The following is a 26,892-nucleotide window of genomic DNA, read 5'->3' on the forward strand; positions in this document are numbered from 1 at the left end:
TTAAGGAGTTGCGTTCACAAGATTTCGGGACGTACCGAGGACGGCCAGCCGCCGAAATGGAAGTAAGGGGCCATTTCTTTTGTTATTTTTCTATTGTTTAATAGAGGGCCAATGGCCCCTTACTCATATTGTTACGGAATGAACTCTACTTGTTTCTCTTTTGTTCTGTTTACAGTTAGATGGCCCCCTATCCCTATTCGGTAGTGCGGACGGACGGACGGAATGACGGACGGACGGACAAGTGCAACGCTATATGCTCCCACATTGTGGGGGCATAAAAATTGACAGATGAACAATTTGCGTATTTAATCAACAGTCATAAGAACTTCCTGAACAGAATTGATATCCTCGATCTACACAGTTCAACATCTACACAGTAATGTTTATAACACATGCTAATTATACAAGTCATATCATTCTGATGTCCTGATTTAATTTGATTTCTTTCCGTTGTCAACCTTAGCTTTCATTAGTTTTCTCGTCTCCTTGGTAACCTCGCCAATGTCATTGAGAAGGTTCCTATGAAGTATTGCCGATGCTGTCACTAGACCAGCATGCAGGGCGCCACTGAACCCAGCTGATATCAAATCCTGACCTAAGGAGGAATTATCAAAATTTTATTTTTATATCAGTCATGTCAAGAGTGTTCAACAAAGGTAAAGGTCACATGACGGTGGTAACATGACAATATCAAGTCATAATATGGTGTAAGCCACATGACAGAATTTGTTGCATGACACTTATGGGGTTTTGTTTTTTGTTTTACTAGTGGATGAAGATTTTTCAGATTGCAAATTAATAACCTTTCACCTTTGATCCACATATTTTTCAAAACTTCCTGAACCTACGATGAATATCAAGAGTCACAATATCAAATTCAAGAAAATAAATTTTACAGTCTTCAACCATGGCCTCAATTAAACTCTGTCACTGTGGGGGGGCATGGGTGACTGGTTAACTCACAGACTTGTTAGCCATGTTGGTTCAAACCCTGTCAAGGGCAAACTGTTGTTTCCTTGAGCAGGAAACTACATTTATTGCTTAGTACAGGTTGGTTCCAAGAACAGATTTGAAAGTGTTTCTAAAAGCTTATAGCTTCCGACACAATCTAACTATAGGATAAGGACAAATTTCTAGGATAACTCAAAAAGGAAAACCATGACCCCAAATTGTTTTTGCTTAAAATGTTCCTGTTATCATATTCTAACAACATGCCAAGTTTATAGAAGTTCTATTGAACAGATTTAGTTTTGCCTATATGTCTTACATAAAAACTCCTGAAAATGTCCTTAAATGAATTCTGTATATTATGCTAAAACTCTTTCATAAAAAAACATTTGTGCAATTCATCTTTAATCTTATAATGTTTAAAACAAAAAATAAATATGCCTAAAGGATCAACTCACCAGTTAGGTAGAGGCCAGGAATACCTGAGTGAGCCCTCAGGTGCATGGATATATCTGGTTCATACCTCCTGATGTTGTGTTCTAAACCGTACATTTCTCCCTCAGGTTGTCCCAGGTAGTGCTTGTTTGATACAGGTGTACCCACATCTATATAGTCTAACTATAAAATACATGAATACAAGTTATATAATAATTATATACAGAGCTTCTATTAAGTTCCCAAATATGAAAGTCAAAAACTGCAAAATGTTTAGACACTGAAAGTGACATTAAAATAGATATAGAAGGAAAAGCATTATATTTTGGAAGTCACAAGCCAAAATCAGAGTAAATTAACTCCAAAACTCCACTTATGGAAGCCCAGTGTATATACATAGATGCATTCTCAAGGCTAAAAATCATGACCCTTCTATGAGTAAAAGTAGGAAAAGCTACATTTTGGTCTAAGAGACAATTAGCCTTCATTGAATATGTTTGGTACATTTAAGCTGTGTGACCTTGGCCTTTATCCCTACAACTGAATGCTAGTCCATGAAAGGCACCGTAACTTCAATTGTCTCAGATCTTAGTCAATAAATGAAGGTGCTATGACAATAGTAAAATGCACAGACATACAGATTGTTTAATTTGGTTGTCTTTTAAGTAGCATCAGCACCATTAAGGTACTACAGCGACTTTCCAGCTTCACTGATGGAGGATAACCTCAAGTGCCCCAGTGTGTATTACATGAGGCAAGAGTAGGCAACCTGAGCAGAACCATCAATATTTAGCTTTTTTTTTCTTATTAAGATCTCATACCACAGAAGGTTTAATATGCGATAGTTTATCCAAAACTAAAGACGAAATTCCTATACCTGTATGTAGATAATGAAGGTTCAAAGAAATGAATTAAAATGTAGCTTTGAGCCAAAAAATTACTGGCATAAGTCTATTAATATCAGTCAATGAATTTAAGATTTTGAATTTACTAGCCAGAATTCCAGTTTTGAATTTATTCTACTATATATTTAACTAAATTTTCTTAAAATTTTCACTGGCCCGAACTAATTTTCACTGGCCATGGGCCACCAGGCCAGTGCTAAATTCAATGACTGTAATATAACCACTATGTCCTATATATAGAGTTGGCAAATGCCATTACCTTTCCTTCAACACTTGGGTAAAGTTGTTCCACCTGTCTCCACAACTGTTGTCCAAATTTCATCTTGAGATTTTCATATTCGTCGCCACGATGTTTCACTCGACATTCCTCCCACTTCTGTGTCCACTCCCACGGCATCAGTGTGATTATTAACATGACTGACTTTCCTACAATAAAGGGATATCATATCTATAAATTATCACAGACTTTCCTACAATATTGGGTTATCATATCTATAAATTATCACAGATTTTCCTACAATAAAGGGATATCATATCTATAAATTATCACAGACTTTCCTACAATAAAGGGATATCATATCTATAAATTATCACAGATTTTCCTACAATAGAGCAATATCACATCTAATAATTTTGAGCATTTAGGGTGTTAGAAGCACTTACAGCTGCAAGTGTCACTTGAATAATAACATTTAAAGCAATGATGCAGAATCCATATAAACATGTCTAGTTAAAGTTCCATTATGCCCCTGAAATGCTTTTATTTTCATTTCTCAAAGCTTCTTATTTTTTTGTGTCTTGTTATTATTACTCATTGGTAAATTCCTGAACCAATCTGTGCATCTGTTGCATTTTTGTAATAAGTAAAAATATCATGATTTAGTGTTTTGAATGAAAGTCAAAATACTATGTGATTTCTGAATCAGCATTGAGAGACCATTGACTGTTAGGCACAATTGTCACAGAAAAAAAAATCTCCTAGCCCAAAGATCAAACTAGCGACCCTTGTGTTAATAAATCATACATAAAATAGAACTAATAACAACAGTAACTAATATCATTGGGAACACACAACAAAATCGAAACAAGTTTAAAATTCTGTTAAAAGCCTACTAGTTTCAGGTATGCACACTAATATGAGAGAAACACACAACAACGTTGAAACAAGTTTAAAATTCTGTTAAAAACCTACTACATGTAGTTTCGAGTATGCACTACCCTATTTTAGTGTAAAATAGAGTTATCTTATAATAATATAACCTGGATATCTCTCCTCGAATGAGGAATCTTTAGCCGAGGACGAGGATATAAACATAAGAGGACATTCCATTTCTACTGCCTCCTCCAGACTCTTTGACTTGAATTCTTCCATATCTTTCTCATAGTCTATACTGAAATCACAATGAAAAACAAAACCTTAAACCACTTGAAATAATGATATAAACTAATGAAATAACAATGAAAACTTGATTACATCAAAGAAAATCACAACACAAAAATTAAAACTTGAAATTTATTAGTTTTGTAAAGAAAGGAAGTCAGTGTTTGATATCAATATATTAGAATGAGGCTACCATTTACTTGTAAATTTGACTGATTCCAATGGCATATTTATAGTTTATATAGAGGACATTAAATGAGTGTAAGTTTAATACCGAGTATATTGGACTAGCCCCTGGTGAGCATTATGTTTTTAATCAATTAGTTCAATGAATTCAGTAATGACCCTACACGAAGATAATATTCTAGTTATCACACACCCAAAATAAAGACTGTTTAACATTTTTCAATAACACAATTTTAGTGTAATGCTAACATTTAGCATGTTTTTACACTATTTTTGTATAACGTAAAAATATATGCCCAGCCGTGCAATATACCATTTTTACGGAGTAGCTTGGGTGAGTGATCAAGTTGAATATGTCAGAATACAACATTTCCCCCCGTTTTTCGACTCCTAGAGTAGACACTGAAAGGGCATTGCTCTTTCAAAGGTTATACTATATTTTAATATTTACTAACTTTAAAAATGCCCATGTGTTACTTTTCTTCAATCCAAGCTCTTGAGAAGATCCATTCATTCCAATAAACACAGAAACATATGATATGCTAGGTCCAACTTCCTGGATATATTTGTATAATGCTAAAAAAGATATATGGAGATAATTATCTCTTAATGAAAATAGCACTGAATGTTAAAGTATTTGTTATATAAGTAGGAAAATGGAAACAAAGTATTTTGACTTGAAGACAAAATACTAAATCACTATAATGTACTATAATGTATTATTGCCAAAACAGAAGATTGCTCATTAATTTTATAGACAACTTTTTGGAAACTGTGCCGAGACCCCAAAAAATAAAAGTTTTTTTAAGAATACAAAAACTAGCATTTTTTAGGGTTAATGGGCCTTTAAGGATAAAGTTGAGGTGATACATTATGTATGTTTTCAACTGGTATTAACTTTTAACACTTACGAGCTTTGACCGCTACTTCTTTTGGTAGTAAATGTTTGAATGTGTTTATTACACCAGCATCTGATATGATCTTTTTAGCAAACAAGTCAACACTGTTGCCGTTCTTGGAAACACGCACACCTAGATATAATGAAATGAAAATACACATACACTAAAAAATTCAGAAACATTGAAGATATTATTATCATATGACAATAAATTTGTTATGTTTTTTCTTCAGACATTTTCTATTCTATGGATCATTAAACAAGGATAATGTTTCAAACATTTTTGATAAAATGATTAATCATAAGCTATTCTAATTTTTTTTAAATGTCGTCTCTAGCAATTCATCACCATCTTCTCATACACTTTGGACCTGCTAAAAAGTTAATATATTTATTATGTACTTATAAATGAAATATTGATGAAATAAAAATGCGTATTTTTATTTTCCATATTTTCACTGTAAAAAATAATTTTTCACTGCAGTGAAACATATTTTCCATATTTTCACTGGTGTCTTGCCGGACTACTTTCTTCTAAATTCAGCCAATACACAAAATTAAAAGGGAATTCTTCCTATTCATAAGGTTAAAAAAGAGAAAAAGTATATAATAAACAGAAAATTCAAGTTTTTTCTATTAATACAGGATTTATTTTCATCTTGTGGTATGAAAATTATCATATTTCACTCGTTGCTACTGCCACTCATGAAATATTTATTTTCATACCACTCGATGAAAATAAATCCTGTATTTATAGAAGAAACTTGAATATCCTCTACATATTAATGAATTTCTAAAATTGGTTAAATTCTTATGTATTCTTGTACAGTGATCTATGGTAACTAATTTAAGAAATATCCAGTTTTTCATGTGAAGTGCAAGTAAAACTAAAGCTGGATTGTCATACAACAACAAATCTTATTATTTAAATGGTCATACAAGGCAATTCTAAAATAAACATTTATAGAAAGTAAGGTACATACCATGAGCACGGCCTTTATCATTAATGAGAATATCTGTGACAGGGGCATCGGTAATTACACGTCCACCGTATCTCTCAATAATGGGTATAATCTGAAAGGCAATCTCGCCCGGTCCACCATATGGATAGAAAGCTCCCGGTATATAGTGGTTGATCAGAGATGCATAGTTCACCATACTTAATCCGCTTGGCACAACACCTTTAAATACAAGATTACAATTTTTAACTCTATAGTTTATACAGAACTTTTTATTTCAGTTTTTGCCGGAAGATACAAGGTTAATGAAACACGTTTGAATCAGTTCCTGGAACCACCAAACAATGACTGTTAATTAAATTTCTTGTTCATGTCAAAACAAAGGTGTGCTCCTAAAAGGTATGAATACATGCTGCTAGCAATCTTTAGATTACAAGTCTGACATGTTAACCACTCGACCATGCTGCACCTTAAATTGGACTGTCAATTTTTGTAATGTTAAAGCTGCATGCCTCCAGATGAGCCAAAAATATATCAAGAAAATCAAACTTGAGAAAAAGGTACTAAGATTTTATGAAAAATTAAAAGATTTAAGATTCAACTAATAATTTACATGTTATGTGCAATTAAACACTGATTTTGTACTATTTATCACTTTTAATATTTCTAATGCAGAACTAATGTAGTAAGGGCTATTTTCATATATTTTGACCTATTTTTTTGGTAATTTCCTTGGATAATGTAAGTGCCATTTGCAATTTATGAGGTACTTACCAAGATCACCAAATATGTAAGCTAACACGGCCTTGAACTCTGAATTATCTGTAAGCTCGTCCAGGACATCTTTTACTGATTTCCGACATAATGTCAAATATTTCCTCATCACCAGGTCATATATCCCTGTCTTTATAACTATCTGGGCAAGCCAACGGGGGATCATCTTGGGAATCATCACACCTAGATAGGCAGCATCTGAATCCTAAAATACCATTCAAATTATAACCAATAAATTCTGATTGAACTAATCAAAATTTCTAAAATTGATTTTCAATATGAGTTATATTATTCCTTTATCATCTGTCGCATATTTGTTTGGTTTATTTCTGTAAGAATTTCAAATTTAATGATGATTAATTTATATGATGTTTTTTGGACCTAAATGTTGTATTGATAATATGTATATAATAATAATAATAATAATAATAATAATAATAATAATAATAATAATAATAATAAAATGTGAGTACAACTATTCTTTACAAAAAGCTGAACAAAAATAAATAAGCAATGCAAGTTCAAAATTTTTAGACTAATACACGTAAATAATTAAAGTTAAATTACAGTAACTGTTGTTTCTTTTTTTTTTTTTTTTTTTTTGGTGTTGGGTATTTTATGTCAAACCAGCAGATTATAGGTCATGTGGCCAATTTCCAGCTTTACAATGTAGAGGAAGACCTTGGGTGCCCATCTGTACATTATTTCAAGTACAAACAGGCACCGGTGTAGAACCACTGATGTTCTGTAATCTAGGTGGATAGCTTTCTCACATGTAGAATCGAACAAGGTTTGTGCAGCTTAAACCCTACAGCGGTGAGAAGCACATGGTTTGAAGTCAAAGACCTTTAACCACTCTGTCACGGATGTCCCTAACTACAATAAATTCTGCCATTAAATACACCTGAGTATTGTCTTACCTTTAATAGTTGCATGAATTTAGATATTGCCTCTTTTTCTGTAGGGAACTGTTTCTCCAGATGTGAAGCAAATATTTCCTTTGAACCAGATGCCATTGTATACCACTTAGCCTTCTCTGGGTTACCAATGGCAACCTAAAACAATATACATTTGGATATACACGTACAATGTCAGAATATCCGCTATTTAATTATTTTTTTTCTACAGGCAATATTTAGGCTATATTTTGTTCGTTTTAGGTAAAAGCTAGTTTTCAGCAATTAATTTTTCAGCCAGAATACTAAAGACAATTTTTGGATTTTGTACAAAATTTATAAATCTTTTGGTAAGAAAAATATTTCAGTGGAGTCATATAGCCTACAATCAGCATTGAATAAAAAATGGCATTTAGAATTTAGAAAGTGTTTCTTCAACTAGAGCTGTAATACATTTCACTTAATCTCAATAAGATGAGTAACTTTGCCATTGTGAATGTTTATGATATCTACTGCTATTTATACATTCCTTTGAAAGAGAGATAATTCTAGATATACTTATCACTAAATTGTTATGCCCTTTTTTCTACAGATTATGTTTGTCCCCATTAACAAGTATACCAAGAATCAGTGTATTATCTTTGATAGTTTTCTATCAATAATTAATTTTAGCAAATAATTAAAAATGGAAATAAATCGAAATATATAGATTTCAGAATAAAGTCCCTTGTCTGACAAATGTGCTGTTTCATGAAAAACAAGTATTTTAAGTTTCATGTTGCTATGTTTAAAAGTGTTTGAGTAATGGGCTAACATTAAAGTTTTTGGACAATGTTGACTTATAATGACAGTGACAATGCTGCAGCAACCAGCTAAAGATAGCATGAACTAAACATATAAGTACAGACTACAGTACAGTACAACTGGATTGCTAGTGGTTAATGTGTCTGCGTCTCAACCCATGGATAATGGGTTTGAGCCCTATTTCTGTCACAACCATGTTTCTTCATATGACACCAGCACTGGTTGGTTCCAGGAATCGGACTTGAAAGTGATTAATACAAGTTGCAAGAACTTGTAACGCAATTGACCTGAAACAATATGTTTAAACTAAACAAAACTGGACTGCTGACTTAAATGGATTAAAACAGTCATATCTGCAGTTGGCAGTGTGTTCAAGAATAGCCTGATTCTTGGCAGCAACAGAGTATTGATTTCCACACACTGGGTTGGATGAATTTATAACTGTTACTTGAGGAACTAGCATTATAATCATCTGAGATATTACATACCGCATCAAATTCCTGGTCCATGGGTTCCCAAACAACTTGTCCTTCTGTAATCTGATCTATCAATACACGTGTCTTATCACCTTCCATCATCTTTCCCACATAATGGATACCTTACAAAAACACAACAGTACTCAATTAAAACAATAAAATCACTCTACTCCATCCTTAAACTCATTTCTGTTAGAGAATCTATTTAAGAAAATTAGGAAAATATAACCTGAAATACATCTCCTGCTTAACAAATTTTCAAACAGACACAATGACAGAAATCAATCTTTTGGTAACATTAATTTGACAATGAATTATACAATTAGAAATTCAATTCATTCCAATGTTTGTCTGATTCATCATCTTGAAAAAATTCCTTTTACTGTTACTATTGAGAACATTAGCTAACTTAACAAGATTCTTCAATTTACTCTTCTTTTCATAGCAAATATTAAGACTTTAAGTGTTCTAATCTGTTTCTGAAAATTGTAAATAATTGCTGTTCTTAAAGACTTCACAAAAGCTTAATTAATACCTGTGTCAAACTCAAATCCTTTATCTTTAAATGTGTGACAACAGCCCCCTGCACGATCATGTTGCTCTAACACTAGAACCTTGTAGCCGGCACGCCCTAGAAGCACGGCTGTAGACAACCCTCCTATACCACTTCCTATCACAATAGTGTCTATATTCTCTGGAATGGTTTGAGACTTGAATCCTGAAACAAATTCAAGACATTTAGATAAAATAACTTCGTTTAGTCCTCAGCCATTCAGTTCAAAGCAGAATACTGAACCTGCTGAATCAGTGGAAGTGATTAGTGTTTCCACCAGCATATTAAAGCCAGGCCCACCCTACTCATCTGTTCTGTCTGACTAGGCTCTATACACAAAGCAGGACCAATCTTAAATTTTCATATTATATTGAAGGTAATTAAAAACTACTGGTAAGCGTGGTAAAATTAAGTACTTTGAGTTAAGGCTTGACCAGTGGACTTCCTCACCCTGTTTAATCATGTTCATTAAATACATGACAAGTTATTCTCCAAATACATGAAATATGAGTTTAACCTCAGATGGAGACAAGGCCATGGCTATAATGAATACATGTATGCTCTCCTTTTGGGAATTTAGAATCTGCCTTTAATATTCAATAGAACTATTAGTAGAGCCAATGCACAAAACAATTATATAACTGATTGTAGACCTGACATACATGTACATTTCTTTGTGATAATTAATGAAAGTTAAGATATACATGTTGTACATGTAAATAAAGAAATATATAAAAAATTATATTCAATAATTTTAAATAAAAAGTTGAAAGATTTTTTTCTTAGGCCATGTAGGCAATAAATCTCAATTTTCATCACATATCAAAATATTTATATTAATCTTGTAAACTTGTATCATTCTATGAGAAAATAAATTATATATCAGTTACAAAATTTCTAAAAAAACAACAGGTCAATCAGTAAACATGAGCTGATTGACATTGTCACATGTAAATAAACTGTAATTTACCTATGTAACAGTAAAGTTTATCATATTTCTGATTAAATTATCACATATCATACTATTAATAGAAAAGTCATAGGTTTTATAGTTAATTTGTAGATTACAACCAGTTTAGTACAGCAAGTTTTTTTTTATACAAATCAACATAAAAAACTTTCACATGTTTGATTACTTTATAACCACTGACACTTGGGGAACGCCTTTAAAATCCAAATAAAATGCATATTTAATAATATATATATAATGATTATTATAGATGTTGAAATATGAATTTTTTTCAAAACGGCTTATATTAAGTTTTTTTGATATATATGATCAGTACATGTGCTGGGATTGACAAATATGCATTTTATTTGGATTTTAAAGGCGTTTTGAGCTCCAAACCCCATGACTGTCTGTGTTTATAACTTTGATTTTTAATGTCTTACTTCAATCATTATCATTCTTATTTGATATGCAGACTTTTCATAATCATGAACTTATGTTATTGTGAAGGCAGAAACTAATTAACCCTGAAAGTTTTTTTTTTAAGTTTTAACTGTAATATATTTCGTTCAGTTGGCATTAATTGCTTACATAACTGACTGACGTGTACATGTACATGTGCATAACTTTTAAAATAAAAGCAGTAACGTTTTACTAAAAGAAATCAGGACATCCGGTTAAACCTACAACTTACATTTATGACACATATTATTCCAATTGATACACATAAGACAGGTATTCCATGATGTTTCAGGTAAATGTCAAAAAGGTTCTGTTATTTTCATTAACAAAATCCTATGTCACTGAGTATCAGTATGAAATATTATTTGGAATTTCTTTTCAATGGAACAAGTTATTTATGCTGAATTGTTTTAATACTTGGAAGTCAAAGTCCGGGCCCGCAGCTTTGAAGTGGCTGGCTTGCCTGGCTACAGACAACACATGTATATTTTAAAGAAAATCAAATAAAAAACAATTTAAAAATATAAAGAAATCTATACGGTATACCTATCAATGAAATTTTCAGTGTCAGTTATAGTTATTCGCTGCCAATTACAATGTAACTCAATGATAATATGCATTGTATTCCGATAACGGAACCAATATTAACTTTTCGGATTAATAATAATCGTCTCGACCAGTGTTCCGAGTGAAAACGGAAGCGGTGCATGATATACCGAATGACACCTTTAAAATAGAAAAGTGAAAGGCATTTTTAATGACTTCCCCATTTATAGGCTTTGCCTTAAATAAATTTCATATGAGCTCAGGCAATAAATTATTAACTGATTAAGTCTCAATATTTCAACTGCTTAAGATCGACTTATTTTACGACTTGATATTACATAGATGTCAGTCTTTCAGAAGGGCAATAGTCATATATACTTAGTAAAAAGCCCTGGCACACAATTTGTTGGGCAAGCCCTCAAACTAATCTATAAGTAGCCTATAACTAAAAAGTCTAAAGTCAAGCAATATAGATGTATGATATTGAAAAAAAAACAAACAATAAAACATTAATTATGATGGTTAAAATGTAAAAGAGTAAACAAAAGAACTTTTCAACAATTTGTTCATTCATTATTTAATACAAAATTGAAGAAAAGCAGATATACTTACTTTGTTTCAGTACCTTTTTCCTCAATTTATGATCTGTGACCAGTGGTTTTGGTGGTCTGACATGGGCAACCGAGAATGGATTTCTCCCTGGTTTTGGGCCCGAAAATAAAACTGACATTGCATAAATGAAGCAATACAAAAGAAAAAGGACAATAATTATCCACGGATTTGAAAAAAAATAGTTTGATATGCTTGATAATGCTCCCATTTTGTTAGATAATTTCCTCTAAACTAAAAGCAAAAGTAGCTGTCTGCATGCGACCTTTGATCAGTCTGGTTCACTACCATTTATCTACACAGTCTTCATTTGTGAGAAAAATATCGACACAGTCAAACTTTGTTCCATCCGCGTAAGTAGACGCTTATGAGAAAAAGAGAATTTGCAAGCGTTTGTTGTATACAGACTTTCTCTTTAATAAAAATAAATAAACATGGTTAAAACGCTAGAATTAAGACGTTTTCTGCACGATTCTGACAACTTTAAACATGAATGCTGATGAACAGTTAGATACATTTAGAAGACAATGGGGAAAAGAACTAAAACATAAAGATATTCCTACACAAAACGATGGGAATGGGCCTGTCAGGCCCAGTGTTCATAACACAGCCTGGCATGAGAATAAAAGTCAAAACTTAGAAACAGAATCATGCAAAAATTTGATCAAGAATGATTTGCATGGAGCAGGGACAAGCAGCCTTTATTATCCATTTCAAATTGCTGGAAAATTATTACACAGTAACAATGGGAATGTGTTTGAACTTGACAAATCAGTAGAGAATAATTCAACACAGAATATCAACAGTGAAATTAAAAGACAGAACAACAAAAGGCAAAAGTTGACAAAACTAGAAGATATATTTGTAGAAAAAACAAATAGAGAAATTACAACTGAAAGACTTCTTGACAAGCTGATATCTGATATTGTAAGACTTTTGACTTTAGCCTAATTAATTTGGCGTGAACGGTTTGACCCATTTTTCAGACTTTTTTTATTACTGTCAAACCAGTTGAAAAAAGACAGCGCCCGTCCAAAATTATCTCGGTGTCTCTTTGACAGACATGGGGTGATTACTTGACAATTGTAATCGATTAAATTATGATTATTGTCAAAATGCTTGATTAAATTAAATTACTGATTACTCCATTTTGACATTGTAATTGATTAAATTACTGATTACTGACAGGAGTAATCAGATTACATTTATGATTACTGATTACATGTACACACGCCCGTTTAACTCACAACGAGTGAAAAATGTCCATCGGTAAAAATGTTGTGAGCAACTTCTGTTCCTCGTTGTGAGCACCCATCTTTGACGTGTGACACGATAAACAAGGTGAGTTTTTCATAATTTTTGAAGATTACAGACATTTATGTAAAAATATTGAAATGCAGTTAGCTAGCGATGTGTTTTCCGAATATGCACATGTAAAGATATTGCCTGTTGGTGGACAATTTGATGGAAATACCGTGCGACGCAGTCACTCGGGGTAGCAGGAAAACTGGAGACAACTTCTCTTTGGACCTAATTTAACATTGAAAACGTCGATTCTGGTGACGTTTTGTGCATTCTAACCTAAAACAGATGCCCACAAGTCTTCAGCGTAAATTATAATCTGAAAGTCTTCATAGAAACGAAGATATACCTTTTTTGCTTTAATCCTCGTTGTGAGCACCATAACCTCGTTGTGAGCAAGACAAGCGCAGTGCTTGTCTGGTTTTAATATGTATTTCAAAATGGCAAGAATAAAATTTTCAATCTACCAAAAGCAATCAAACGTTTTGGTACAATAGTTTTTCTTTGCAATAGTTCTTCTTCTTTTTTTTTTTTGAAAATTATTCTTCATATTCACAAGTCATCAGAATTAAACAGAAGAACTAATCAGAAAGGGAGGTAAATCAGCTATTTTATTTTGTATACTTTAGTGTGGCAAGACTGAACATCACGGGGAGTTTATGAATATTTCAACAATTTCACAATCTGTGTGATACACACATACATGTGTTTATCCTGAGCTGAAGACTGGCCAAGTTATGTAAAACTAGAACTATCACGGTAAGTTGACAATGCCCCTTAAGTGGTGCTTTGTCCTTTGATTTATGGACCAGATAGATTATTTGTTTTTGGACAATTAGATCTTCAATGTGAAGGTCATTGAAGGTCAAGGTGAAATAGATATAGGTCAGTTGGAAGGTCTTGTCCAAATGGGGCATTGTGTCCAAATAAAAATTAATTCCACTTACTTATAAAGAAGTTATGACCAATGTTAAAGTTTTTGGATGTTCTAGAAGGTCTTTCAGGGTACAAGGTAAAAAAATACAGATCAGTTTTAAGGTCTTGCCTAAAGGGGTGTTGTTTCAAAATATGAGTAGAATCCGTATGCTAAAAGGAAGTTATGACCATTTTTTAAGTTTTTGGACAATTTGACCTTCAAGGTGAAGGTCATTCAGGGTCAAGGTCCAAAAGAATATAGGATAGCTGAAAGGCCTTGTCCAAAGATGTGTTGTGCCTAAACATTATGCCCAGGACATTATGGCCAATCTTAAATGTTTTTTGGACAATTTGACCTTTCAAGGTAAAGGCCATTCAGGGGCCAAAGGTAAAAAAAATACAGGTCCGTAGGACAAACGAATTTGTGTGCTAAAGGGATGTTGTGTTCAAAATAATCGAATCAAAATCCGTTTACTAATAAGGAAGTTATGGCCAATGTTTAGTTTTCGGACAGATTGAACGAGACTGACAGAGGGACAGTTCAAAACTAATATGCCTCCCTTTGGGGTATGTACAACGCCTTGCCAAGAAATGCTGCTGTGCAAAAACGTTTTAATTGCTGTGGTAGATTGAAAATTATATTTTCACCATCTGAATTACATAATTATTAAAACCATACACGCACTGCGCTTGTCTTGCTCACAACGAGGTTATGGTGCTCACAACGAGGATTAAAGCAAAAAAGGGTATATCTTCGTTTCTATGAAGACTTTCAGATAATAATTTACGCTGAGACTTGTGGGCATCTGTTTTTTAAGGTTAGAATGCACAAAACGTCACCAGAATCGACGTTTTTCAATGTTAAATTAGGTCCAAAGAGAAGTTGTCTCCATTTTTCCTGCTACCCCGAGTGACTGCGTCGCACGGTATTTCATCAAAAATGGTCCACCAACAGGCAATATCTTTAACATGTGCATATTCGGAAAACACATCGCTAGCTAACTGCATTTCGATTTTTTTACATAAATGTCTGTAATCTTCAAAAATTATGAAAAACTCACCTTGTTTATCGTGTCACACGTCAAAGATGGGTGCTCACAACGAGGAACGGAAGTTGCTCACAACATTTTTACCGATGGACATTTTTCACTCGTTGTGAGTTAAACGGGCGTCATGTACATAAGTTAAGAAATGCAAAAAGTTCAACACTATCGTTTTATTGAACATTTCAATACAACAAATGTACAAAAAAATAATCCAGCTTAGTTTTACAGTAATTAATTCAGTCTACATATGTATATGTGTTGCCTCCTATTTACTAAGCTAGATTCTCATATTACATTTAATGTTCATTAGTTTTTCAAATGTATTTGGTTTCAGGACGCAAGTCTTCTCAATAAGTGATAATATACCTATCCAGGCAATTGTTATAATTTCACAGCTAAATTTAAGTGGTATAATTGTGACAATCATTTATGCATTGGGTCAATCTGTCAGTAACCTTTTAATCACCTTATTAAAACACAAGTGTCATCAAATCTGACCTGGGTGACTGCATTTAATTCACCTACACTACCTAAGACAATTAGTAGGCATTGACACTGGCACTTTTTTAACCTTTATATGTATGTTTGTTCAGCAATTTTTTTAGCTTAACCAGGTCCGTATATTAACATGTATTGTAATCATACATGTAATCATTGTGATTACTGATTAATTGGTCATGTAATTGATTAAATTATGATAAAATTACAGGAAAAAAATTATGATTACTGATTACTGTGATTACTCAAAAAATTGTAATCGATTAAATTAAATTAAATTACCGATTACGATTACCCCATGTCTGCTCTTTGACAAGTCTAATTAGTTGGACTAGACTTTATTAGACTTTAAATATCAGTTATGAATGACTATGTATGACACAGGGTGGGAAACATCATTTCTCAGCCCTTATTAATCTTCTTTTAGCTACCTGTTTGCCTACAAACAAAAACCCTCATTAGTGAACAGTTCTGTAATGTTTACATAATATGCCACTTTAATTAAATTAATCCTAAATGTTTTAATGGGCAAAGGGAACAATTTGAATTGAATCAAAGCATCAAGCATTATTGTTTATGATAGACTGGCGCCAATTGTTGGGTGCCAAATGTCACTGGATTAGTAAAATGTGCAGCCTGACAAAGGATAGAACCCCATAATTTGATGTCTTGAGCTGATTCTAAATAAACTTCTTTCTGTTTTAGGGCTGCATGATCAGTATCTGGTGTAGTTTTGTTCTGTCTAAACCCGAGTAATATCAACCCAGCATCTCCCTATCACAGGGATGTAGACACTAGACATACATTATAAATATCTTCTATAACCTTTGTGAAATGAATATTTGTCTCTGGTCTATTGATTTTTCATGTATAACTTTGTAGCTGGTCTAGTCAAATCAATAAGTGTTTACAACTTTACATATATTAAATGATATTTTTTACATGATTTTAGGATGAAATCACTGAGATACCATTTTTCGATATTGACTTACCAAGAGAGGTGGCAGTGAAGATTTTCCAGTTCCTTGATATAAAAGATTTGTGTAGCTGTGCACAGGTATTTAGTTTCAGATAACAGTAAGATTCAGTGAATGAATTTTAAGATAATGCTGAATCGAGCTTGTAGCACACAGGTGAAATTGGAAATTATTTCAGTGTATATGCATTAATTTGTTCGCCAATATATATTTGGGCAAAAATTGAACATTAAAGAAAAGCTTCTTTGATGATTATATAGTTGTTTAATAGCGGTTTCATCTGAATTATTTTAATACTGAATATCGAATTAGGAAAAATGTTACATGTATATAGTTTAAGCATTGAATTTTGGACATAATATAATGGGACAATTGGTGGTACTAAAATATAAACAGTCCTTTATTGAAGTCCAATTTAAAGCTGTTTTATCAATAAGTGTCCTATATTAATGCTGTTATTATAAAATTGAACCACATTAATAAGTTTTCATAGCATCATGTTCAAATCATTTAAATATTTAAAAAAAAAATTTTTAAGGAATGCAAATTTCCACTTAGAATATAAACCCACACTGGAAGGATTACTAAGAATAAGTAAACCTTTACAACATTCATTTTTATGGATTTAGCAATATCAATATGAAAATTCAAAATGAGTTAAGTAATGGTCAAATTGCACTTCCTGTTGTCAGGGAAGTGGTTATGAAACTTGCACAAACACAGAAATTATGTATTTGCTATTCAGGTCAGTAAGAGTTGGTGTAGCCTGGCTGAGGATGAACTGTTATGGTGTAGACTATGTCACAGATTAGGCCAGGAGAAAGTTTACACAACACGGGAGAAAAGCAACTGGAAACAAATTGTCCGGCATAATGTGGAACGGCAGAGAACCCTTGTATCTAACTGGAAGGTTTGTGGCACCATGAAATGTATAAATTTTATTTCATTACAGTTCATAGACTTTTTAAACGCCCGTTTGAAAAACGTGGCGTATTATAGTTTCCCCTGTAACAGGCAGGTGGGCGGCCTCCAAATTTTGTCCGATGCATATCTCCTACACCCATGGAGGAATTTTAATCAAACTTCATAGAAATGTTCACCACTATGAGAAGCCATGACAGGCGCATGAACCAGGCCTCTAGGTCAAAGGTAAAGGTCACACTTACAGATCATTGAAAAATGCTTGTCTGGAGCAAAACTTCCACATGCATAGAGGGATTTCAATATAACTTGGCACAAATGTTCACTATTGTGAGGCGGAATGTCACCCCCAAAATTTAGGTCCCTGCGGCTAAGGTCAAGGTCACATGTGGGGGTCAAAGTTCAGATAAAAAAATCACCAGAGATGATAGTATATTCAGATATTGCTCAGAGCATATCTCCTATATGCATATCTTTAATACCCACATATCTGTCAAAAGCTTATGTGATGGGCTTATATTGTGACAATGTTGCCCTTGCTGGAAAATATAATTCAAGTATGGTTAATCAAACCTGACGTGAACAAAGGCCATTCAAGTGAAAGACCACATATGACCTTTACATATGAGTGATCTTTATTCAGAGGTTTCTTAGTTCTATTTAATCAATGAATGATTGATGAAGAATGGCCTTATCTAAAATGTAGTTTATTCAGAGGGGGTCTTTAACACAGATGTGTATCAAGCATTTGCATTTTGTTTTATCATTTGGCATGTTAACAAATAGGTTTTGGCTGGGACATAATATTATGGGACACACTACTACAGACAAGATGAGTGGTCTTATGTGTCAGTCATCTCCTAATGCCATTATTTTAAAAATGAATCACATTGAACATCCTTTTTAATACCATTTGAATACAAAATAACACATTATTCAGCTTAAATATCTCATTAACAATGTTTTTATGAGGGCAAAAATATCCTTTCACAACAATCAACATGACAATGCGCTGCCTGATTGTATGAAAGAATAAACTGGCAGTCTATTGCTTGGCCCACCTTATTATGACACATGTTTTGTGTTAAGTTTGCTACGTTTATATTTCACCATAATGATTTGTTATTGCAGAATAGAACAGGTAAAGTGTTACCTCTAGAGCATGTGAAAGGGAAGATTCTAAGTGCCGTCCATTCATGTGGTGATATTGTTGTTGCAGGGTAAGTTGAAACAACCATATCTAACAGGTTCTTCTCAGTATGCTAAATTTGTATAACAGGCCTGTCTTGCTTGGCATTTTTGGAATATTCCATTGTTGAATTGAGGGGTTTTGATGTAAAGCATACTTTGTAGTCAAGAGAATAATGTGTGGTCAAGCTGCAAAGATGGGTTCAAACTGTCTAGATTCTATATACCAGTTTTAAAATAATTACAGCAGAATATATTTATACATATACAAAATAAATCATTAAGGTGTGTCTTATCCTGTAAATATATTAAATGAACTTGACCATCTTTCAATCTGGACAAAACTATACATCATTTGTAGGCAAAATTTCAAAATAAATGTATGCAAGAAGTGAATAATTGATAGTGCAGACCATGATTAGACTGCACTTTTAAAAACGTATCTTTATTAAAAAAAAGAAGAGTCTTATTAAATTCTATGGACTCCAGGTGTTATATTTTATCCTTAATATTTGTCATTGTCAATTATATAATTCAATCACCGTTATAAAAGTAATTCTTTGGAAATATAATATAGCTAATGCAGCCCATCTTGACAATGAGAAAATGAGCATATTGAACTAAGAAAGTCAAAACTATTTAAATTCAAATTTAGTCATAATCTTCACACCAATACTCAATTGAAAAAATTAACATAATGTGATCAAACATTGTTATTTTCTACCTTAACAAGGTACACGTCTGGTGATGTAAAGCTTTGGAACTTGTCAGACGGGGATAGTTGTGTGTTCCAGCCATCGTCTACCTCTTTACTTGTAGATCCCGGTGATGGCGGTCTTCACGAGAATATTGTAAACAGTGTTTGTACCTCAGATAATATCGTTGTAGCAGCTTATAGTCAGGGTATGTCTCATGGTGGAAACTGGTTTACTTTTTATACCAAGCACAGTTGGCATAGCTTTATGTAGGCCATGGCCTACACTTTTTTTTGGAAAAAAAATAAAATAATTTGTTAACAAGCAAAATGTGATAAACCCCTAAACATATTTCTTGTAGTAAATTTGTGCCGAAACACAGCTTAATTGAACAATAAAGAGCAAAAAACAATATGTGCATGAATGCTTTTTCATTTCTTAAATTTCATAAGTTGCATTTTTAGTACATTTCTGCAAAGAATATTATCTTACAGTATTTTATGGTTTAAATTTTAACTTCAAATTCAACTTTTAGAGAATAATGCTATAGTTATGACACAGTGTTTTATATTCATAAATATTTGTTATTTATATTTATAATTTACATGTAAAACTAATATATGCTAGGAAAAGAATCAGAGCACTGGCTGCCTGAACAGACGGGAATATCCTACTTGAGATAAAGATTTTAAAGGTGATGAGATAGAACTTCACCTTTGTAAACAATTCTATAAAATGCCTGTTTTAAAGAAATATTTCAGAAAACAGTTTTGTTTGATTGTACCCTTCCGCCACTTTATATATTTTTAGTGACTGGTATGCTTAAACTAGACAGTATTAAGAATAGACTCTTTATTCACAGGAAATGTTGATATTTGGAGTTTAGAGTTTGGTACACAGCCATTCCAAAACTTTATACCAACAACCGGGAACAAGTATTGCCCAAAGATCTGTTTGTCAGCTGATGGGACAACAATCTCTGCCAGTTATGGCCCTTACGTTGATGTTCTTCATAGGGATAAAAAGGAGGAAGAATTTAGTGTTGTGCAACATTTTGATTTTGGTAATACAGTAAGTTTATGATATGCAATCTGCTTTTTATATTGTCAGTTTTGATGTACAAAATGGTGAGTGACATTGTTTACTAGTCGCAAAGTCTGCCTTGATACCTAGGGTTTGTGGGTTGAAGCCTTACTTGGGTAACAACACAGAAAAATATACTGGTTATTGCCTTTGAAACAGATTTAAAGTGATAAATAATTGAAGATGTGAGGACATGTTTAACATTAAAAAGAATAACCCCAGCCTCAATGATAGAACCTTGTGCATATTTGTTCAAAAAGTTACTTATACATATTTGTTCAAAAAGTTCTTTTGCATAGAAGGAACTAGTGTATTTAACTAGATAGTTTCCGCAACTGAAATACAGAATATTAATAATAATAAATTATTTTGAATTTTACAGGTCCACAATATGATGCTGTATAATGGGAACTCTGATATTCCTGCTGTGATATTCTCTAAAGAATGCTCAGTCCAGCTTTACCAACCACAATTACCAGGAACCAGGCATAGTAGTCATGTGACTGATCAGGTGACTGAGATACACAATTTGATTGGTGCTCCAATAGATGTCATTGATGTTAAAACTGACCAATCAGTGTTGGGAGTTGCTCTAGGTTCTTATGGTGGCTTGATGGATGGTTTTAAGGTAATTATTATGTATAATTTTAATCATTTTCATGCACAAATTAAGGCTATGATCAGAGCAAATGAATATTCACTTGCATGACATTGAATCTTTAAAAGTAGGGCCCTACATAATCTCAAATTTTAGTGAAAAATTTTGAAATAATTTTAATCAAAGTAGTTAGTGATAATTCTCAACCCGTGCAATTGTCGGCTTGTCCATGTTTCAATCTGGCCAAAAACATTTACCATTTTTAGGGAAATTTGATAAAAAAATATTAACTGACTGAAAGTGCAGATGTTGATCTGAATCAACTTGTTTTATGGGTAGATTCAGTTGTTGCCGGCATACATGAACTAATGTTTCATACTGGGACATCCTTTTTGTGGCTCATTCAGTAACTCCAGTTCTTTGAATGTCCTGGGCACCTTTTTGCTTGCAGCTAATACATTGTGTATAACTACAGTCATATTCTTCTAGAAGAATTGTCCAAACAGCCTCCAGTCCCTTAATTGTTGTTTTTATTTGTGTTTGAAATTGCTATTTACAGAAGATATAACACATGACAATAATGATCTATTTTTCATGTACATCAGGTTAGAATATATGACATGAAGACATCAAGGTTACAACAGACATTAGAGGGTCACACCTGGATGATTTCATGTATGAATCTACAAGACAGTCCAGCACACCAACTGGTTACCGGCTCAGGGGATAGGAAGTAAGAAAGACATGACATTTCTTTTGGGTACCAGGTTGAACTTTTTAAGTAATAATTATAAGGTTTGGGGTGTCATTAGCAATCTATAGGTCATTAACTTAAAACCACTTACCCTTCATATATTTGGGTTAGATTCCAGCCAGAGACTTTGGATTATTCCATGTCAAGAAGCTATCCACGTAACTTACAGAATGTGGGTGGTTCTACTCAGGTGCTAGTTTGTACCTGAAAAAATGTGTATATGCAGGCCATATGACCTCAACTGTGTGGTGCAATGTAAAAACTCAACCAAAAAAAAAAAATGACCGTACTCAAATTTATAAAGTTGCTTCTCTAATGATGCCTAGATCTTTAATTTTTTTTCTCCAGTTGTTTTTTTGCTGGGCTGGGACTGCTGTGATATAAAATTGGGATCTAAGTGGGATCTGTTCTAGGGAATTTTAAGACTAGTACATGCTTTACATCAATTTCTCCTTTTATCATAATTTTATTGCAATGCTCAGACGTAAAGTAATAAAATGAACTACATCAGTGTCATATTACATCACATATAACCAATACCTGCTAAATATGTCAAGTGGACTTGTCCACCTTTCAATATGGATTAAACCATTTTATCATTCCAAAATATTAACTGATTGAAATTTAAGTAAACTACTCTCTCCCAGCTTAAGATAGCTTGACACCTTTGGAATAAGTCTTATACATTTAATTATACATTTAATTATAAATTTGCGAGATAAATTGCATTTCTCACTCAATGATTGTGCTAAATAAATGTTGGAGTTAAAATTTTTCAAAAAGGTAATAAAATACCCCTTCATCTGCATTAATATGTTAAAATATTTTGAAAAACAAGAGAAGGTATACCATGCAATCTCTGCAAATCGGCCCTCTTTTGAGCAAATATCCCTCAACAGCAACAGTTTCACTTGCTTCTCAAAGCAAAACTACACTATATTTAACCTCTCTAGAGAAGCACCCCTCAGCAACAACCAAACTATTGCCTCTAAAAGAGAATTTCTATGCTGAGGTTGTACTGTATATCTATTTTGAATATTATTTTTTGCCATAGTTACAAAGAAAAAATGTTTTCTTCCATAGGTTGAGAGTTTATGACTTGAGAACTAGCCAGCCTGAACAGACTTTGATTGGTCATTCGTTTAGAGTGTCCTGTGTTCAGATGGACGATTGGAAAGTGGTTTCTGGCTCCGATGATGGGTTCCTATGTGTGTGGGATAGAAGAATGGCAACCAAACTGTGGGAATGGCATAATAGGTGACTGTTGTTTGCGACGATATTAGTGTGTAATGCATAAAGTAATATGGGTTATTATAAATCTCTTCTTAGGTTGTAAATTGTACCTTTTACAATGATTAAATATCCTGACAATCCCTTTGTTGCTGAGGGGTTGTCCTTAATGGTTGAGGCATCTGAATTGCAGCTACTGTATAATTTGCTGCATCATCGTATTAAGGGACTAAATGGGTTCGAATAACTGAAGTCTATGCATCTCTTTGCTCCAGCAGGTGAGGTGATTTTGACACCTGGTGTTGCTTAAGTTTTGTTACACCTGAGCTTAGCCAAAATCATTATACACCCGCAGAACAAAGTTGTAAGGGGGGTATACTGGAATTAGCTTGTCCGTCCGGCTGTCCGGCCCTCCGTCGGTTTTTTCTTGTCCGCCCAATAACTTAAGATTCCTTTAACCCTTAGTCTTCATATTTGGCATGGAGGTTAGTCATGATTAGTAGATGACCCCTATTGATTTTGAGGTCGCTAGGTCAAAGGTCAAGGTCACAGGGGCCTTGACTTCAAAAAGCTTGTCCGCCCAATAACTTAAGATTTCTTTGACCTACAGTCTTCATATTTGGCATGGAGGTTAGTCATGATTAGTAGATGACCCCTATTGATTTTGAGGTCACCAGGTCAAAGGTCAAGGTCACAGGGGCCTTGACTTCAAAAAGCTTGTCCACCCATTAACTTAAGGTTCCTTTGACCCACAGTCTTCATATTTGGCATGGAGGTAAGTCATGATTAGTAGATGACCCCTATTGACTTTGAGGTCACCAGGTCAAAGGTCAAAGTCACAGGGACCTTGACTTCAAAAAGCTTGTCCGCCCTATAACTTAAGATTCCTTTGACCCACAGTCTTCATGTTTGGCATGGAGGTTAGTCATGATTAGTAGATGACCCCTATTGATTTTGAGGTCACCAGGTCAAAGGTCACAGGGACTTTGACTTCAAAAAGTTTGTCTGCCCAATAACTTTAGATTCCTTTGACCCACAGTCTTCATATTTGGCATGGATGTTGATCATGACTATAAAGTGCCCCCTTTTGATTTTTAGGTCACTGGGTCAAAGGTCACAGGGACCTTGACAAAAAAAAAGCTTTTCTTCTCAATTGCTAAAGAATGTCCTGTCCACAATGTAGTGATTTTGACATTTTCACATTTGAAGCATGTAGAAAACATAACTTAGCAATGCACTGGCTTAGTAACCTCAGATTTGGCAGAGAGGTTGTCCTTGAGATCTAAATGGCCACTGTTGATTCTGACAAAGTGGTATGCGGGGGTATTCACGATGATAGTGACAGTTCTAGTTTTTCCTGTTTTGGCACCATTTGACCTAAATTGTGTTGGTGTACCATGAATCAAACCAAGAAAAGGACAGACAATGGCATGGCTTGGTGTAAATATGTATAGTCTTTTTGTTTGTTAATCTAGTTCTTTAAAGCTGATTTGTAACAATTTATTTGGAAGTGACCGATTACTAGTCCCACAAGCTTTCTGAATCAGTGGTGAGAAGTTTGGTGTTCTTGTTGATATAAAATTTGTGTCTTTATAGTTTTTTTTATTGATACACATATGCATTCTATGGTATATTTCAATTTCAGGCATCCAGTAAAATACAGTAGATTCCATGACAAAACACTGATTGTGGCAAATATCTCCTCCAATAAATTCCCAGATATTGATGATTATGATAACATGGCCCATAGGAGGTAACTTTATATTTTATAATATATATTACACCAAATAAGTGATATAGAATAACAAAGGCAATTTCTAGTGGCAGCCTGGTCAATAGGTTAACACAGCGGACTTTTCTAAGGACTACTGGCTGCATGGGTTCAAACACTGTCAGGGGCAAGCTGTTGTTTCTTTGAGCAAGCATTTGAGCAAGAAACATTACACTCATTGCATATTACTGGTTGGTTCTAGGAACGAGTTTGAGAGTGTTTTGAATAAGCTAATAGCTTCCAACATAATAAAATTAAAATTAATTAGTATAAACTAAAGGCAAATTACTTCTTTAGAGCAGTTTGTTTGTTTGTATGTTTTTATGCCAATTTAAACATAATTTTTGTTCATATCTTGGTGCTTGGTGCTTTCCTTGATAGCAAAGCAGTATTTGCAAATTTCCCTGCAAGTAGCTGACTGTTAATGTTACATGATGTCACAATCATTAGTGAGAGAAAAATGACTCGGCATCTGAGATATTTAGAGGAAATAAACATTTCCATGCTTAAAAACATAATCATATTACAGGCCTCAAAAGCAGGCTTAGAGTATAGTTATATGGTAATAATTTACAGAGAAATCTTCTAGTCACTTGGCCTTGACAGCTTTCAGTTAAAAAAGTCATTAGGGGCATTGAATTCCTACATGAGAATATCCAGATCCAGGTTTACAGGGGGTTTGTTGTTCAAGGGTGTCCATCTGTGCTATAGATATTGTCTGGAAGAGCATCTGAGATTGGAAAAAACCGATAGATTTTGATATCATTTTCAAGCAATTCACATTAGTGAAGTAGAGATGAACAAAACAAACTAATTTATTATCCAAGCCTGTTTGCTCATTTTGAACATATTTTCAAATCTTTCAGATACAGAGGTACACTTAATGCCTACAACTTCCTTGAAGATCTCTCCACCAAAGATGTTCCTGAGATATGCTTATCATCATATGACCAACCAGATGCCTCTAAATACAACATAGCCTTGGCTGTGCCTTATGACACACTCAATTTTTGACACTCGTACAGTCAAATTTCTGACAGTCACACATGGTCACTTAGTTCCTGAGATGCAGTCAAGTTCTGGCACTCACACACACACACTCAATTTCTGATACAAAGTCATACACTCAATTTCTGACACTCACAAATAGCACTTAATTTGTGATAAACACTAGATTTTTACTCACATACTCAATTTTGGCACTCATCATGCTCAACACTCACTCGGTCACTCTCTTGATATCTGACATTCAAACTCTCACATTCTGTCAGGGTGTAGAACTGCTCACTAATTTGAGAGAGAAAATGTGCAAGCTGTGGAACTGTATTCTGAGTGTCCCAGATCCAAATGGGATTGCACATTTTTCACACCATGTGACTTTGACAAGTTGTGCACTGGATTTTACCTTCTATGAATAAAGAATTCTAGAACGGTCATCAATTGTGATTATACTGGAATGAAGCAGTCAACAGAATGAATAGAAATACATGATGGGCTGCCTGGCACTAGACTCATGTGTTAATTATTAGAGACTGCTAAACTGCAGGGTGAAGGCTGCTTTTTTCCTGTTACAGTCACTGTGTTAAAAGGTGACAATGATAATAGTCAAAGCTTATTGATTCAGTACTTTTTAGCTCGACTTTTCTATGAAAAGGGGAGCTATCCTACTCGCCCCGGCGTCGGCGTCGGCGTCGGCGTTAGCGTTGGCGTCACACCTTGGTTAAGTTTTTCGTACCACCCCACTTTATTTCAGAAGTATTACAAGTATGGCTTTGAAACTTACCATACTTGTTCACCATCATAACCTCCATCTACAGACAAGAGTACATAACTCTGTCAAGGTTTTTGACAGAATTATGGCCCTTTTTTGACTTAGAAAGTGTATTGAGCTTGGTTAAGTTTTTTGTACCACCTCACTTTATTTCAAAACCATTGGAGGTATTGCTTTGAAACTGACCATACTTGTTTACCATCACGACCTTCATCAACAGACAAGAGGACATAACTCTGTCAAGGTTTTTTGACAGAATTATGCCCCTTTTTGACTTAGAAAATACATTGAATATGGGTAAAATCCACTTATTGCCTTAACCCTTTGAGATATTGCTTTGAAACTTTTAATGCTATTTCACA

The 26,892-nt window shown here is 33.7% G+C and overlaps 2 protein-coding genes across 2 annotated transcripts; one reads left to right on the forward strand and one right to left on the reverse strand.

Annotated features, from left to right (window-relative positions):
* Positions 1 to 282: 282 nt before the first annotated feature.
* On the reverse strand, positions 283 to 12,089 carry LOC132732222 (all-trans-retinol 13,14-reductase-like). Its single transcript, XM_060718615.1, has 12 exons — positions 11,785 to 12,089; positions 9,198 to 9,380; positions 8,675 to 8,784; positions 7,407 to 7,541; positions 6,487 to 6,691; positions 5,737 to 5,934; positions 4,767 to 4,886; positions 4,311 to 4,431; positions 3,549 to 3,679; positions 2,548 to 2,714; positions 1,407 to 1,566; positions 283 to 595 (listed from the first exon to the last, which is right to left on the reverse strand). Exons 1-12 carry the CDS (start codon positions 11,990 to 11,992, stop codon positions 432 to 434), a joined length of 1,902 nt encoding a protein of 633 aa, XP_060574598.1. The 5' UTR covers positions 11,993 to 12,089; the 3' UTR covers positions 283 to 431.
* Positions 12,090 to 12,144: 55 nt separating this feature from the next.
* LOC132732221 (F-box/WD repeat-containing protein 8-like) lies at positions 12,145 to 26,386 on the forward strand. The gene is made up of 11 exons (XM_060718614.1): positions 12,145 to 12,708; positions 16,495 to 16,599; positions 17,265 to 17,429; positions 18,572 to 18,660; positions 19,362 to 19,531; positions 20,186 to 20,394; positions 20,789 to 21,034; positions 21,610 to 21,737; positions 22,842 to 23,015; positions 24,634 to 24,741; positions 25,626 to 26,386. The coding sequence occupies exons 1-11, from the start codon at positions 12,271 to 12,273 to the stop codon at positions 25,771 to 25,773; spliced, it is 1,980 nt and encodes a 659-aa protein (XP_060574597.1). The 5' UTR covers positions 12,145 to 12,270; the 3' UTR covers positions 25,774 to 26,386.
* Positions 26,387 to 26,892: the final 506 nt, after the last annotated feature.

The sequence above is a fragment of the Ruditapes philippinarum genome, unplaced genomic scaffold, assembly GCF_026571515.1.
Source record: "Ruditapes philippinarum isolate M1 unplaced genomic scaffold, ASM2657151v2 ctg3959_1_1_1_1, whole genome shotgun sequence".
Classification (NCBI taxonomy): domain Eukaryota; kingdom Metazoa; phylum Mollusca; class Bivalvia; order Venerida; family Veneridae; genus Ruditapes; species Ruditapes philippinarum.